The 15,847-nt window shown below is 42.2% G+C and overlaps 1 protein-coding gene across 8 annotated transcripts in view; it reads right to left on the reverse strand.

The window, feature by feature from the left end:
- Window positions 1–644: 644 nt before the first annotated feature.
- Window positions 645–15,847, reverse strand: part of LOC101463953 (septin-9) — an 81,579-nt gene continuing 66,376 nt past the window's right edge. For 7 of the 8 annotated variants that reach the window (XM_004558417.4, XM_004558421.3, XM_004558418.5 and 4 more), the window contains 9 exons: window positions 9,682–9,891; window positions 6,793–6,921; window positions 6,599–6,680; window positions 6,173–6,310; window positions 4,731–4,848; window positions 4,210–4,305; window positions 4,009–4,105; window positions 3,296–3,347; window positions 645–1,987 (listed from right to left, as the gene is read on the reverse strand). In XM_004558417.4, coding sequence (XP_004558474.1) covers window positions 1,846–1,987; window positions 3,296–3,347; window positions 4,009–4,105; window positions 4,210–4,305; window positions 4,731–4,848; window positions 6,173–6,310; window positions 6,599–6,680; window positions 6,793–6,921; window positions 9,682–9,891 — 1,064 coding nt within the window. In that variant the 3' untranslated portion in view covers window positions 645–1,845. Of the gene's footprint in view, window positions 1,988–3,295; window positions 3,348–4,008; window positions 4,106–4,209; window positions 4,306–4,730; window positions 4,849–6,172; window positions 6,311–6,598; window positions 6,681–6,792; window positions 6,922–9,681; window positions 9,892–11,583; window positions 11,668–15,847 lie in introns of those variants that run through there. The other variant, XM_012921086.3, reaches the window with a different exon arrangement.

Raw genomic sequence — 15,847 nt, forward strand, 5'->3', positions numbered from 1 at the left:
ACCACAGCGGCTGGCCAAAAAAAAGTCACCTCTTGGCTTTAACTAAGGAAATAGTGTCTTCCATGGGACCGAAGGTCTAGGTTCATCAACTGATGACACAGGCATATTCCAAGCTGTCACAGCTGATGAGCTGCAAATGAAGCTTCAGTTTAGACCTGAGAGTCACTGAAGTTCCCTCTGGGCCGATTCCACTGGCGTCAAGTCCTTCAAAAGGAATCAAAGTAAATATTTTACTTGACACGAGTCTGTTTGCCGCGTTTACATTCTCTTGCTGCTTCAATACCTCAGGGCGCTGACGTCTGCACATACCCTCACTGATCCCGAAGGTCTCGCCTTCTCCAATGTCGTGCCGAGGAAGAAAAGATGCACTCATGCGTTCAAGTAATTAGCACTAATCAGCTTTGCACTGACCTAGTAGGCAGCCATATTGATTTCAGGGGCTAATCAAGAAGAAGTTTAATGACACGGCAATTAAAGTGCTCCAGTAAGTGAATTACACCTGCAATTAAATGCTATGGAAAAGCCATTGTGGGAGAAAATTATCTAAAATGTCATCAGTGTATACATTTAAACGTTAAGGAGTGACTTCTTTCGCTGACTGGACTTCTTCTAGGCATTGTAAAAATATAAGAAAAAAAACAATATTTACAACTTCAATCTTTATTTCTTTCAAATAAGATAAAAGAAAATTTGTTATCAATAATACAAGTACAAAAATGTATCAGAACACAGACGAATATACAGGACAGAGCATGACAGTGAGAGCTTAGGAAGTAATATGTGGATGAAAGAAAGATCCTCGGTACATGATGGGAGGAAAAACAAAGTGGGCTGGTCAGTGGAAGACTAGATTAAAAAAAAAAGAATTTAAGGGGACTGGATAACGTCGAAATGTAGTCAGCCTGGCACCAACAACCGTGCTCTCTTTCCAGTTTTGGCCAACATGCTATGAAAAAGCACAAAAACCCTCCAATAAATAAGGCGCCATGACGGGCCCAAAGCAGGGGAAGTGTGTGTGTTACTAATCTGAATATATGGACTACAACTGACGGCGTTCACATTTTATATCGTGCATAAATACTTTATCATCTTAAATCACTCTTAAGATATTTCTATTCATAAACAATGACATTTATAAGTGGGAATTAAAAACAACTTTTAAAGAGAAACACGAGCTGCGACAGAAAAGTTAAGTCAAGCGTATGAGGTGCTCTCTGATAACCCTTTTTTGGGAGTGGGGGGGGAGGGGTTAACTAAGGGGGAGAGAGCTGAGTGAAGCTGCACTGCTCACACTTTACATTACTGTGTGTTACATGTTGGCAAAGCGCTGCCTGGCCCTTCTCCAACATGCTTTATGCAGTGATCAAGTGCAAGTATCATCACTTTTCACACGTCGCTATAAGTGTGTGCTTAGAGGAAAAAACAAAACTGTGGCCCACATTCCTACAGGCGCTGCTAAAAACAAAACACCAAAATCTGCAAAAAGAAAAGTGGACGAGTTTAATATGTTACGTTTTAAGGCACTTCAGTGTCAGTTCGTTCAGTTTGGTGGAAGCTGAAATTTTGGCACCACAAATATTAACTGTAAGCAGGTAAAAATCCCTCTCTCGGTCAGCGATACTGAGGGGATTTATTCATGAAGCAATAAACTGACATAAACCGTCCATTCAGCCACCAAAAGTCACCGATAATGAAGTCCCTCTGGCAGGCGTTTGAGTTTTTCGCACCCTGTGAGGTGGGGCAGGAGGTTTGGAGTGGAGTGGGTTGGAGTGAAGTTGAAGGACTGTTGCTGAACATCAGAGTCTCAGAACAAACGAGTTACGCTGTGATGGCGGCAGGCGGCGTCTACATCTCGTGGGCGGTGAGATGATGTTCTGGGATACCGTTGGCATGAGCCACCATCGTGTTATTCTCGTTGAGGCGCCTCACGCGATACATTTCATAGTGGATGCTGCTGGTGATGTCCTTAATGTTCTGCATGTGGGTCCTACAAACAAAAACACACACTGTGGCATCACAGAAGTGTCCGTCCATCTCAAACCATCACAGTTTTTACATTTTCTACTCAACCACCTTAAAATTTAGGGTACAAAGTGTGGACAGATAATTACTGCTGTAAAAAACACACCTTTGTATATATGGATTTTTAAAGAGGCTCGTTCACACACTGAGAAGTTGTTTAAATGAACGAGGATCTCAAAAACTTGAAAAACTGAAGTTTCCAATGGTGTTTCTCGATGTATTCAAGGGCAATTTTATTCTGTTCTATATAAACTGAATCTGGATTTGCAGTTTCAGATGATGAGCTGGTCAAAATTTATATTAACAAACTGAAGCAGTCTCATTCTTGAACACAAACACACTACCTAAAACACCGAAAAACACAACTACAGACCATTTCTACATGGTATATAGAGACAGTGAAACCAATTCTCTACGTTTCACTCATCCTAAGAACTGCAATGTTCGAGCACACGACAGGAAACTATGGTCACTTTATCTCGAGTTTGAAAATAAAAACTACATTTACTTTAACATGCTGACTGGACACATCCTCCTGCTCCTTTGTGTCCTTTATTTTGCCTTACAATAACCTCAAACGGTTTTGAATCCACCTTGATCCAGCATGTACCTGTGAACTACCAGCACACTTGCAGTGTCAGACAGAAACCGCTCAAACCGTGTCTTTAACTGTTGTGTGTGTCTGACTTGAATCACTCCAGCTGTCTTTACAGACAACAGCTCATGGTTTTTTTTTGCACTTTGTGCCTGTAAACATGTCTCATATCAGTTTTTCCCTCTGCAAATTTGCGTTTCTGCTTTTACTGCACTGGGACTGTGATCACTATAAAACAGGTGGATTCACTGAAGCAGGACGCCTCTTGTCAATGTTAACGCATCATCACGATCACTGCGATTAAAATTTTTTTACGCCATTAACCAATCAGGAGCGCAGAATGGACAAACTTTGGACAAACTGCCCGAATTGCGTTGACAGAGACATTTCAGGGATTTTGCGTCATTTTGCGCTCCAGATGGGTTAATTGCGGGATGATGGATAAATCCGTGTTAACGCATTAACACTGGCAGCTCTATTAAAAACACATATTCATTCCTATTGCTACTACATACATGTGACACATGTGATTCATGAGACTGATCAACCACATGCAGATTGAGTCTCCCTCTCTGTGTCTAAAATTACAAAAATCCCTTTATTTATGATGAATCTGTGCCAGATCCTCATCTGGCATAAACCTGTGGACTTGCAGACTAGTAGACAACATGCACTCACCTGATGAGGAGATCCCGTAAATAGGCAAACTCACAGTGGGCTATGTTCTCAACTGCAGAGAGAGAAGCTTTGAGTTAGAAATGATCAAACGGGAGTTAAAACAGGTGCTAACAGGCTGCAGAAGCTTCATGAATAGCTGGTGCTGAGATTCTTTAAGAGTCCAGCAGGTGGAGTCAGTGATCCTAGTGTGATGGCTCCATGCAGCAGGCCATCTTGCCCTCACCTGCTGCAGCTTTCATCCACTTTGAGTATTTTCTGAGGAGATTAACTGCATCAGAATTTCCCAATGATGTGTGCCTGTGTGTGTCAGCACAGGCACACTCTGCAGGAAATTAAACTTCCTTTATGAGGCACTTGATAAAGGGGTGGGGCCTCCTGTCTGGAGTAGCTAACATAAACTGGAATTAAAAATGACTAAACTTACACATTTTCTCTGCTCAGTGCATATCCAATGTGAGGATTCAGCAGACATACTCTTTGTATGGGAATGAGAGAGGTTGGGACACCAAGTAAACAATCAGGCGTCTTCATAGCGACTGTCTGGTGGAGGCCTGAGTCAGCTACATGGCACACGACTGCTGTCTGGAGAGCTGAATGGAGCATTGTTGACACTCTGTGACCAGCTGACTCCCAGAAACCCTCCCTTCTTTTTTCCCCCCTTTTCTTTTTTGCTAAAAGTGCATCATTAATATAAATACAAACGAGAGTTGTACCTTCAATGGTTCCCCACTTGGTCTTCCTCCCCAGCAACCTCCTGCCGTTGACCTGGTACTCCTGATCACTTCCCACCACAGCAAATGGGATCATCTCCTGTTCAAAAGGTTAAAAGTAAATGGCTATTAGAGTTAGAAATCCTTACAGAATGGATTTCAGATAGAGCCCAAAGTCCTGCTTGGTGATGCTGCTGCCCTTACCCTGATCTTTTCATTGATCATTCGGTCCTCTGCGTCCTCATCAAATTCCTTCTGTGGGTATACGTCAATCCCATTGGCTCGCAGCTCTTCCCTGATCTGGTTAGAGCATGTTCAAATATACACACACACACACACACCACAAGTCTCTTAATCTCTGGACTAATTAGGCGGCTGTTCTTGATGTATCCTTCTGAGAGATCAAACAATTGTACCTAAATATGCACAGGATGCAGATTAAGGTTGCATTAACGCTAATCTATGCCAAAAGTTTGGGCTTAGTCGCTAACTGCAACAAACAAAACGCAAAACCCTCACAGGATGTACGCCTAAACCTGTGTGCACACAGAGTGTGTTAATGAGGGAAAGGGAAATCCTGAGATCCTTGAAAACAAAGCCAATAAAAACCTCATAAAGGGGTCAGCTGTTTAAAAAAAGTAAAGGCAAGCAGAGAGCAAAAGGGTAAAAGAATATAGGGATACTTCAGAGAAGTTGCAATGCCACTAAAATCTAATAGATGTTACCTTCTTTTTGAAGAAGTCTCTCTCCTCCAGCGTGAGTGTATCTGCCTTGGCAATGACTGGGACGATGTTGACCACTTTACTCAGACGTCTCATGAATTCGACATCAAGAGGCCGAAGACTGAGGAGACAACATGAGAGAACCGGGAGGAAGACAGATTTAAGAACAAAAGCACAGGAAATTGTAACGCAAAGCTCTCGCACCAGAGGGCAGATGTTCCTAAGAAACGTCCCAGATGGAGGAACATTTACAGTTCCAACTTCTTATCATGCACCCATCATTACACAGAGTATGTGAACATCTGCTTGATACAGTTAGGGGAAGCAGCTAAGGCCTTTCCCGCAGTTTGAGAAAGCATCTGCATGTGGTTAGAGCAGCGGATTCTGGCCTGGCTAACGACTCTTTCACACAGGCTGCTCGTTGTCAACAACAAGGCTTGTGCACTCGAGAAAGAGCACGCTGAGAAAGACAAAAGTGCAGAATTGATTGCATGCACCCAGACACACACAGAGTCTCTGTCTCTTGCGTCCTTCCTGCCTCTCCCCCATTAGGCTTTTTAAGGCAAGCCTGGAGCAGCTGCTGGCCGGGCCATGTGACATCTGCAGTGTTGGATCAACATGAAACGCTGCTTGCTGGAGACGGGGGGGGGGGGGCATTCACACCAGGCCCCTGCCTGAGTAAAGACATGCCATGAGACAAAAATTAATAGAGGTGCAGCATTTGCTCTGTTATCAGTTGTGTCTTTGTGTGCGTGCTCCAAAGGGGATGACAGTCCACAGCTGCTTCAACATTTTCCCAAGACCAGTCGCTGCACTCGACTCGAGTTACACCAATGAAAAAATAGGAATATAAAAGAAACTATGAGCTGCATGGTGAATTATCATGTGTTCACCGAACGCCTAATTCCTTCTGCTAGTATACCCAAGACCCCCTGAGCTCCGATCGGTGCAGGTCTGAACCAAGAGAGCGCTGAGAGGGAGAGTAAACCGGACGGTTCGATGAGAGCCAGATGTGTGGGCCTGTGAGAGGTCCAGGGAAAAACTTAGGATACTGAGCTGCTTCGGGGCCTGGCGAGAGCAGCCCATGTCTCCAGAGTGTGTGGGTCGGATAGAGAGTCCTTGTGTGTGTTCAATAAGAGGGGGTAACAAGGCAGAGAGATCTGCTTCACATTTAAAAAGTTAAGAACAAAGACAGCCTATACCAATATATGCTGACATGCACAGGCAAAGCACAGCGTTGCTGTCTGTAACAACAGCAGTTATTTAAATTCCAGTTGATGTAATTGTTTCGTATTGTCACCAAGTCAGACTTTTAGAAAACACAATGTCTGTTTACAAGAAAACTACAGAGCATAAAGAACAGCTTGTGTGACAGGAATCAGCACTGATGTTTTTTTAGATGTGTCTTTTTGAGATTTAAAACTACGACTGTGGTGTGTCATTACCAATGTCCAGTTGGGGGGATGAAGTATATGCAGCAGTGGACTCTGGAGTCTGGGATCCTTTTCTTCCTGTTGATATTGATTTCCTCCTGCAGGTACGCCTCGTACTGATCATTAATGAACTTCATGATGGGCTGCCAGCTATGCCATGGTGGAGAAAGATAATTGAAGAGGGAGAAGGAGAGAAGAGGGAGGGGAAAGAAGGGTAAGGGGGTGGAAAAGGAAGACAAGGGACAGATCAGTAAAAGGAGGAAGAGGAGGGGCTCAGGGAGACAAAGAAGAGGAGGAAGGACAATGATAGAGATCAGGTAAAGTAAGAAAGCAGGAAAAGCAAGAATAAAGGGGAGGACATCTGGTTAGAAACTCTTGTCATTATGAACTCTTATAATGCTTATATGGTTGTTGCAGCAACGTTAAGTTGTAGCCTACCAGTTCTCATTGTTGATCTGGTCTCCAAAGCCTGGTGTGTCAATGACTGTCAGCTTCATTCTTACACCCTTCTCCTCGATGTCTGCAAACAAAAGCACATAAGAACACTGTGAGCCAGCACAGCAGCAAACTGCTGTAACACAAACAAGCAGTGAGAATGCAGATGGGCATAAGCCAGTTGTCGTGAGTTGTACCGTGACTGATGGACTTGATTTCCACTGTTTTGGGAATCTTCTCCTGGGCTGTAGCCAGCACAGACTTACGGCTGACTTTAGACTTGAACAGCGTGTTCATCAGAGTAGACTTTCCCAGGCCGCTTTGTCCTGTAAGCAAAAAAACAAACAAAAAAATGACAGGCAATGAGAAAAAAAACACTTCGACAGTGACTGCTTACACAGTGGGGAGCCAACGGTTTACACAATGGTGCCATAATAAAGCCAAACAAGATTCTATAAAATGACCCTGCTTCACTCCAACAATTTCAGAAGCTGTGACACCTGTCTGCTCAAACACTGCCAACAAAGCACACCAGTTTACTTCATATGCAGTAAGTGATGAGAAAAAGGGGCAGCTGCAATGAGCCAACAGCAGGACAGGACAAGCAACAGCCACAACTGCTATGCCTATGGTTGTCTTTTGTCATCTGCTATACAAGTCTCCAACGATTGCATGTGCACAAGAGTTTGGGCGTTTCCCCTAATTTCTCCAGCTCCTTTCTCTCAGCTGCCTCTCTCAACAAGTCTCATCCCGTGGATGTGGGATGAGATCCAGTCCCTCCGTTGTAATTGCAGCTTGTGATAGTAGTCCCCGTTTTGCTCTGCAGCCTCGATGAGTTTGGCTGATTTGTCCACCTGCTGCAGGTTCTGGTTAGAGTTTCCTAGCAGAACGAGATCTAGTGTCTAAAGCTGAAATCCATGACTGTTTATTTGGAGTATGTTTGACTGCGGGAATTCTTCTTGGGAAGCAGCTTAATGACATTGTGGGCCACCACAACCGCAACATCAACCTCTGGGAAAAATGGCACAGGAAAGGCTGGGGCTAGATGACAAGCAGAGACTGAACTGAAAAAAATAAAATAAAATGAGCAAAGGGAGTGTTCACTAGTAAATTAACTGTGAATGGTGATGCTGTTTTGGATGGAGGTTAGTTTTACTTTGGTATCCTGTGGAGGCAGCAGCATATGAAACACTAAAGCTTTTTTTTAATAGCCCTAAAATGCTAATACGACATATGGCACTTATGAGCCACTCAAAATAACAGCAGGGGAAATAGCATGACTGCAACAGCCACACCCAGAAATACACAAATGTAACTCCTTTAATCTTATAACTACCAGTTCAAGACACTTTCTGATCAGATAACAACACCGATGCTCTTGTTTTGCTACAGTAAGAGGATAAAATGCTCCCCCATCCGGGCAAATTGAAACAGACTTAATTTATCAGCTGTCTGTCTATATGGATGAGACCCCCTGTGACCCTTGGACCTCATGCTAACATCACCACGGGTTAATGAAGAGCTGTTTGGAGGGGCCCACTGGGAAATGACCATTCAAAGTTCAACCTCAGGTTAAGTCAACATTCAGAACTTTGATTTATGGATATGCACTCGCATGCACAGCAGCACACACTCCACGCAAACACGGATTCACAGAACAAATATGAAGCTCAACAGCTGGAAGTTAAAGGACTCAAAAGTCCACGTGGAAATTAGCATTTTATCTGCTACAGTGCTTTGGCAGTACTAATGCCACTGTGAGCCGTGTCCAAACTTGCTCCAACAGCTGCTTTCTCCAAAGTGTCTGCATCCATCATCCTACCGCTAACAACCATCACAAAACAGTGAGGTGGTGCCAAAATCCCACAAGTGCTTTCTGTATGAGGTCAAAGTCGTACAGATGCTTTTTAAACTGTTAAATTGTGTCTGGCAGCAAACATTTTCACAAGAAAAAGCAAACAAGCTGGAAGGAAATTTTTTAAAAATGACACTCAAAGTTATCACAATTCATTATCTTACCAAAAAATTTGTTCTCTTTCTATCGTCTCGCTATCCTGTTTGGATGTAGGGGTTTCCCCCCGGGTGTCCTCTTCCTTTATAGACAAGGAAGTAAATCCACCTGCTCTGTTAGTTTTAAACTGTTAGATTGTAGCTACTGCACCTGGGCCTAAGCATGACTGATGTTTTATAATCAGTCCATTATCACTCCATTTGTTTAACAGATGAGAATTAAAATAATGAAAATCCAGTGAAAATGCGTTTTTTTTGTTGATTTTCGTTTCACTTTTGCTACAATTTTTGGAGGGGAGCATAAAGTCCTCTATGCAGGTAAAAACCATCAGTTATAAAGATGCCAAACCAATTATCCAGTTCTCAAAAACCATCAATTGTTCCTACATTGTGATACAGTTAAATAATTTCACCTTGATATTTAAAAAAAAAAAGACACCCAAAAAACCATGGAAACCAGTTTTGTTTAGTTGTGTTTACCCACTCAGGCCTGGGGCTGCTTTCAAGCACATTTTTTTTATTTGAGGATGAGACACACCATGTGTGGAGACGACATGCAGGAGATTGGGTGGGCTCGATGGTGGCCTGTTTGATCCTGAGGTGTGTAATTAGCTCCTATTTTAAAGGTGTCTGATCACAGTGATGAGTATGCCCAATTAAAAAAAACAAAATAAAAGAAAAAAGCTTCAGGCTTATATTTAAACTTGATTAGAAAGAAAAGCATCATGACTCAGTCTCAGCTCTAGTTATACATAACTGAGGTTATTGTGAGACTTAAGTGTATACAACCATCAATGCAACCATTTATTTGCAGAAGGCCACACTTTTGAGTAAAGATGGGAAATATTATTTCAACCTGAACATTTGCTAGCAGTAGTTATCCACAGTGAAGCACCAGCTCAAAAGTCTTACTCAAAGGCAACTCCTGGAATTATTTCTAATGCTTCACATGCATTTCTTTTAATGTGTGAGTGCATAAGCAGCCAAAGATTTGATCACTGCAATGCTATGTGACCGACAACTACTGTGCGAACCAAATCTGGGAATTTTAGTGAGTGTAAACAGGCTCTGCTTACCCACAACCATAATGTTGAGCTCAAAACCCTGCTTCATGGCTTTCCTCCTCATCTGCTCCAGAATGGCATCGATACCCACATAGCTGAAGTCCAACATGGGGCCGCCAGCCTTCTCCCCATACAGTCCACCCACTGCTGGGGACACCATAGCATCAGGCACCACCGCCTCAGACATGGTATTGCTGCTGTAGCTGGAAAACACTTCAGGTCCTGATGTAACACAAACAGAAACAGAGAAGGCTTGAGTTACTCACAAGTATAATATGGAAGAAGCAATAACAGATAAATGACGCATCTGTGAAAACAGGTACTGCAAGTAAAATGATAGAGAGGTTTAAAAAAAACAAAAAAACAAAATGAGGACTTTTTACAAGAATTTCAAGATTCTTGGTTCCTTGGAAATCCATAGGAGGAAGTAATGTACTGCACCAAACTGTCATAGTGCTGAAATATGTAATGATTGACAACTTCCTGTTATAGAACAAACCAGTTCAGCTAAGCAGCTCTTCAGGTGCTGGCAGTTCAGAAGAAAAGCTATCAGTAGAATTAAACTACAGTAAAATCTGTTAATAACACACATACACATTTGAACAAGATGATAGGGGATTCCTGCAGTGTCAGAAAAATGCATCCCTGACTGGGAAAACTCGTGTGAACACCCAGTTAAACAACAGCTTGGATGGTTGATGGCACAAAAAACCAAGTTATAGCTGAAATGGCCTGTGTGTTTGCCTAATAGGGGGAAACTTGATTAATTGTGCAAGTGGCCATGCACATCATTGCATCTTTAATGTTTGGTTTTATTCAACCTGTGATGCCCTTTGTAACTGTTTACAAAGTGCTATTAGTTATTGTTATATCTAGAGGAAAGCTCTGGGATCCATCTTCTAGTGAATGTCTGCACAAAAGTTTCTGATAATCCATCTAATGGTTGTTGTTTATTTCAGTCTGGAACAAATGTGGCGGACTGTCTAGAAGACAGACAGAAAAACAACTAAAAGCACCTCCTGACTTTCAAGGTCCTGGTTGGTCTCATGCCAGAACAGTTTATCAACCCAAAAGTAAAACTATCAGAAAGTTCGCTCTGTGGAATTAGAGTAGTTTAAAATTGGCAGAACGACATCTCTTCACTTTGTTTTTGTAATGATTAACTTCATGTCCTTCTGTGAAATGCCTGCAGATGTTTGTCTAATCACAAGAGAAATATTAAACTTTTAATGTGTTCACTGAGGTCTGCGCATGCCAAAGTCACCGTACCTCTCGAGCTGTGTATGTGACAAATTTACACGACGGCAGTGTTTATGTCCGTGTGTCATTAGATACACAGTCCATGTACCATGCTACCCCTCGCAAGGCCTCCCTTTCCCTTGCTCTCTACAGTGCAGTGTTACTGTCCTGCTAATGTGAGAGTGGAAAAGAGTGAGACTGGTGAGGTTGAAACCTGATCCACCCACAGCTAACCTGGCTAACACACACAAAAGCCCTGAGTACATGCTTGACTTTGTGCCTTTAAACATGCCGGTTGCCTTGACTTCACACACTCAGAGTTTCCTCTGTTTGAGCGCACAGCTGATCTGTACGTACACATGCAAATATCAGCCCCTGGACTGCCTGCCAAGAGTTTAACAGCTTTTGGATTCCAGCGAATACTCGACCTGTTACAAGGAGAAAGTAGTCCAGACAGCAGGCCAGTTCACCCGTATCACTCTGGGAAATAAATCAACAGGCTGGTAGAAAAGTCAACACACTTCAAACTGGCACTGCACTGATTAATGGAAGAAGAAGAAAAATCTGAGGAATGGCAGTGCTGTAGAAACTCAAAACTAGCTCATGTTAACACGTTAAGTCTTGCTTTTATAATATGCTCCATTGTGTGTGCATCCATGTGTCATAGAGACCCACCTATGGAAGCAGCTCTCCTGGCCTCTTCACCACTTCCTCATCCTGTTCCAAAAGTCAGTCAGCAACTTACAGCGACTCACTGCCCTCCACCTCCCCTCTACACCTCCCCTGTTTCGCTCATGTTTTTTTCCCCTCAGCCTCACCCTTTCCTCCCTGCTCACACTGATCCTCCCTCATCGGTGTTGCCTATTGCACACCAACTCTTAGTTTTCTTGTATCTCTCCTGTTTGAGCCCCTCCTCCTTTCTGCTACTCATTTGGCTTTTAGCTTTGTTATTAAATGTGCTGGATAATACAAAACCTCCATCCTCTTCTTCTCTACACCATGTATTTTCCCTCTGAAATCCCTTGCTGATTTTTTCCTGCGACAGCTTTGTGCTGTAAACAGAGATGTTTGCAGGAGTTAGGACACTGTGGCAACCAGGGCTCCAACAACAGAGCTTCAAAGGCATGATACCAGGGAAAGCATCAAAGGAAAGAGACATGAAATGAACAAGATGGAATACTTAACATATCATCCAACAGCATCTACACCTGCAAAGCACTAAAATATAATGATGAGAAGATCATCTGTACAAGCTTAATCTTTTGTTCGAGCTGAAACATTTAATAGATGGTGGATTGTCAGTTACTTGGATACCTGTTTAATCTAATCCAAAGGCTTTACTGTCAGGACTCGTGCACAACCATGAGCTGAGCATCGACCCATTTTCGAAGGGCATAAAACGGGATAAAAGAAATTTGTTCTTTTTATTGCAACTGTAGATCTTACTTCTGCAGTCCCAGCACAGTCCTCATTCCCAGCCTCTGAGCTTAAACACTTTTCTCCAGTTTGGTATGCACACTTCTCATTTTGTGATCAGTGTGGGTTTAAAACAGGAAGAAAAAGTAGGTTTTATGGAGGTTTTTGGTTCTGTGTAACCTTTGTGGAAACAATCAATTACAGTATTTGGTCTGAGGACTTCCTGAAATGAGCCTCATTTCAGAACAATGCTCAGCACCTCTGCAGCATGTCTGTTCTGTTTAATGTTCAGTTACTATTTGCTCATCTTCCACTGTGGGTGGGAATTATAAAAGCTAAGATACAGAGTGAATGAGAGACTGACAGAAAGAGTTGTTGGTGGTAACTAACTGGTTTCCCAGCCAGGAGCACAAAGGCTCTTCAAAAGATTAACTGTCCTTCATGAAACCAATGTACTGATTTTCTCAAGTCAAAGAAGAATTTAACACCATAAACAACTTGCCAAACATCACAACACCACACAAAAGGAGTCTTGAACCACTACCGTGGGAAACCAAACTCTTCTCTACAATCAAAATGAATCACTTCATTCATGGGTAGGACACCTCTTTAGACCTTTAGCCAACTTTGGTAAACTACAAACCCTACGATGTGGTGAGTGAAGCATCGTATCAGTGGTGCAGAGAGTGTGTCAAAGCATCTGGATACACTGACCATTTATTCACCCTCTGTCATGGTTTTTAGCCAGTAATGGCCTTATAAATGTTAACATTATTTTTTTTTACCTCCACCTGGAAATGTGTGGCCCTGATGGCTTAACAGCTGTTGGACATTACCTCAAACCTATCAAACACAATGGGCTGACTGAAAAAATTACTGTTGAGTCAAATAGGGATGTAAGGAATGACATATTGTCATTGTCATGCAAACTGATGGTGTAAATCCTTTGGAGGTGGATTAAATGAGCCTCTCAGATGGCTTCAACCGGCCACAGCCTTTTAAGAATAATTATATTGGGCCGCTTCTCAACTCAGCATTTTATGTTTCCCCCCCACTAGTTTCAAGTCTGATGGGAAATGGGCATGCAAAAGTTACATTTGAGAGAAAATGCGATGACAGTTGTGGAATAGGTTTGCTTATGTTGCTGATCAAACAGCACAAGCACAGTTTGGATGAATCAGATTTGTTTTTCAGTGACAATTAAGGGTCATTTAAAAATGTCAGTTTCCATTGTTGCTTGCTTAGTGGTAATAAATCACCCCTGGATGACTTGCACATTTGCCATGCCTTAGCTCTACTGCTCCCCCTGCATCATGGACAAACAAAATTTATTTTAGCTATTGGAAAGCAGAGTGACTCACTGTGATGCTGTTTTCAATTACAGGCACTAAAGAGGTTTTCTCTTTTATTGCTTCCAGCGGCATCAGATTGCTTTGCTTTTTTGTAAATATAGCCAGAAGTCTCATCTCTGCAGCAAAGCATTTCAGAGAAAAACAGCAAGACACAAGGAAAAGAAGAAGACCGAAGTGTGGAGAGAAAAAAAAAAAAAAAAAAAAAGGCAGACGTGTGCAGATAGGCATGAGATACAGAGGAGAAGCAAAAAGGAAGATGGCTGTCGTTGAGTAGGGGGGAGGTAAACAAGATAAGGTCAGTGAGAGGAGGACAAAGAAAGGCATGCAGAGGGGGAGAAGGAGGGGAGGAAAAAAAAGTGTGGATTGCAGAGATTGTGATTTATTCCAGTTTTGGGCCTGGGGCATTCCTCACTAACTACACACAGGCCTCCAAACTGAGATGCAAATACATTCGAATCCAGCTAAACATCTCCCTGTTCACTGGATGGTCTTTTCAAAAGGCACTAAAACTACAAAGGAGTATGAAGAAAAATGTGACTCTGTCGCCTATGTTTAGATGCAGTGTGGCCAGAACCACTGAGCCATGGCTTAGCTGTCCAGGGTGTTGATCTCAACAGGGTGGTGAGCAGGTCAGAGATCATGTTCCCAGTTTAGGTTGGAAAGAGCTGCACTGAGGTTAGTCCCCTCATGACAAACCTGTGGTTTGACCCTTTGAATAAACTCTGTAGAATTTAGAGGAATCCAGAGAGAGAAAAGGATGGAAACTTGGAGTGTTTGTTATCTGCAACACTGACTCACTCAGGGCATCTGTAAAACTGATTGTACAAAATCTTTCCCTTCATCGCTTCACTTTTACAACTGTTTTATACAACATGCAGGCAGTTCCACAGTTTTTCTACTATTTTAATGAGCCATAACGTACACAAATGCTTTCTCTACTAAAGCATTGCACCGAATGATTAAATGCCAGGCTTTAAACAAACACTAAGCTACGGATGATAAGATCCAAACAATTGCTCAAAACCTACAGTCACAAAAACTGTTTTTCAAAGGAAATTAGATTTGTTTTTATCCAACGTTACATGAAACGGATCAAGAATGTAGTAAATGACACTTGCTGTCTAATGGGTCCATTCATCACAAAATGATTTATGATTTTTAATAAAACAAACTCTCAGCCAGCATCGCCCCTGTGTTACACTGTATTACCCAATGTGGGTTTATAATGATAAAATGGCTAACTGATCCCATTAGCACAGCAGAAAACTGCTTTGTTAAACTAGCCATGATTTGGCTGCTGAAACATCTGAGGCGGCTTATTCTAATAATCAATTAGCATTTTGACCACATGTTGTGGATTCCTGGAAACAGCTTCCAAATCCCATCCTTGGAAAGATCTCCACACCTCCTGCTTGCTTGTGTTTATACACCACTTTGCATTTAATTTAATTATTCATCCCCACTCTCCTCCTCAGTTGTGCTCCATCTCCCTCCCTTCACTCCCAACTGTAGGCAGTTTATACAGTAAGTTTCATCCAGATTGATTGCATCCAGGAAAATTTAGGGAACAGCCACGCATATATTAATTTAATCCATTGTATCAACACCAACACAAAGCTGGTGAATTCCTACAGATAACCTTAATTATATTTGATTGAAAAGGTAAATTGAAAGAGTTTGTGTCCAAGCTCCACGTAACAGCAGGCTTAATTTGTTTCATAGCAATGACAGCTCAATAATTTAGTATCCACCACTAGGCATTAATCCCATCAAGCGATAAAATGCACAAGTTCAGGTTAATCTAAGTGCTTGTTTGGAGCTGTATGTCAAAGACACATTGGTTTACTAATCCACTAAATGGGTTTTGAGATCTTTGTTCTTTTTAACAATCTATTTATGGGCTGGTTAAAAACATCTGCTGCGTTTGTCTTCCATTTACATTCCCATACAGGATGAAGGCGGTTTGCAGTCGTGTCTCATCTTAACGCCGCTAGATTTGTTTTGATGGTAACCCAGATGCCTCTTGAGGAGTGTGCGGGCTGCTTCAAATTTTATTTTATTCAATGTGATAAAAACGACTGATTCTCAAGCTGCCTTTTTTATGGTTGATTTCCCACAAGAGATGGTGCAAACACAGCTGAGAAACTTGTGTAGAAGCGATAAAAATGTAT

The sequence above is a fragment of the Maylandia zebra genome, linkage group LG4 (genome assembly GCF_041146795.1).
Source record: "Maylandia zebra isolate NMK-2024a linkage group LG4, Mzebra_GT3a, whole genome shotgun sequence".
In the NCBI taxonomy this organism is placed as follows: Eukaryota; Metazoa; Chordata; class Actinopteri; order Cichliformes; family Cichlidae; genus Maylandia; species Maylandia zebra.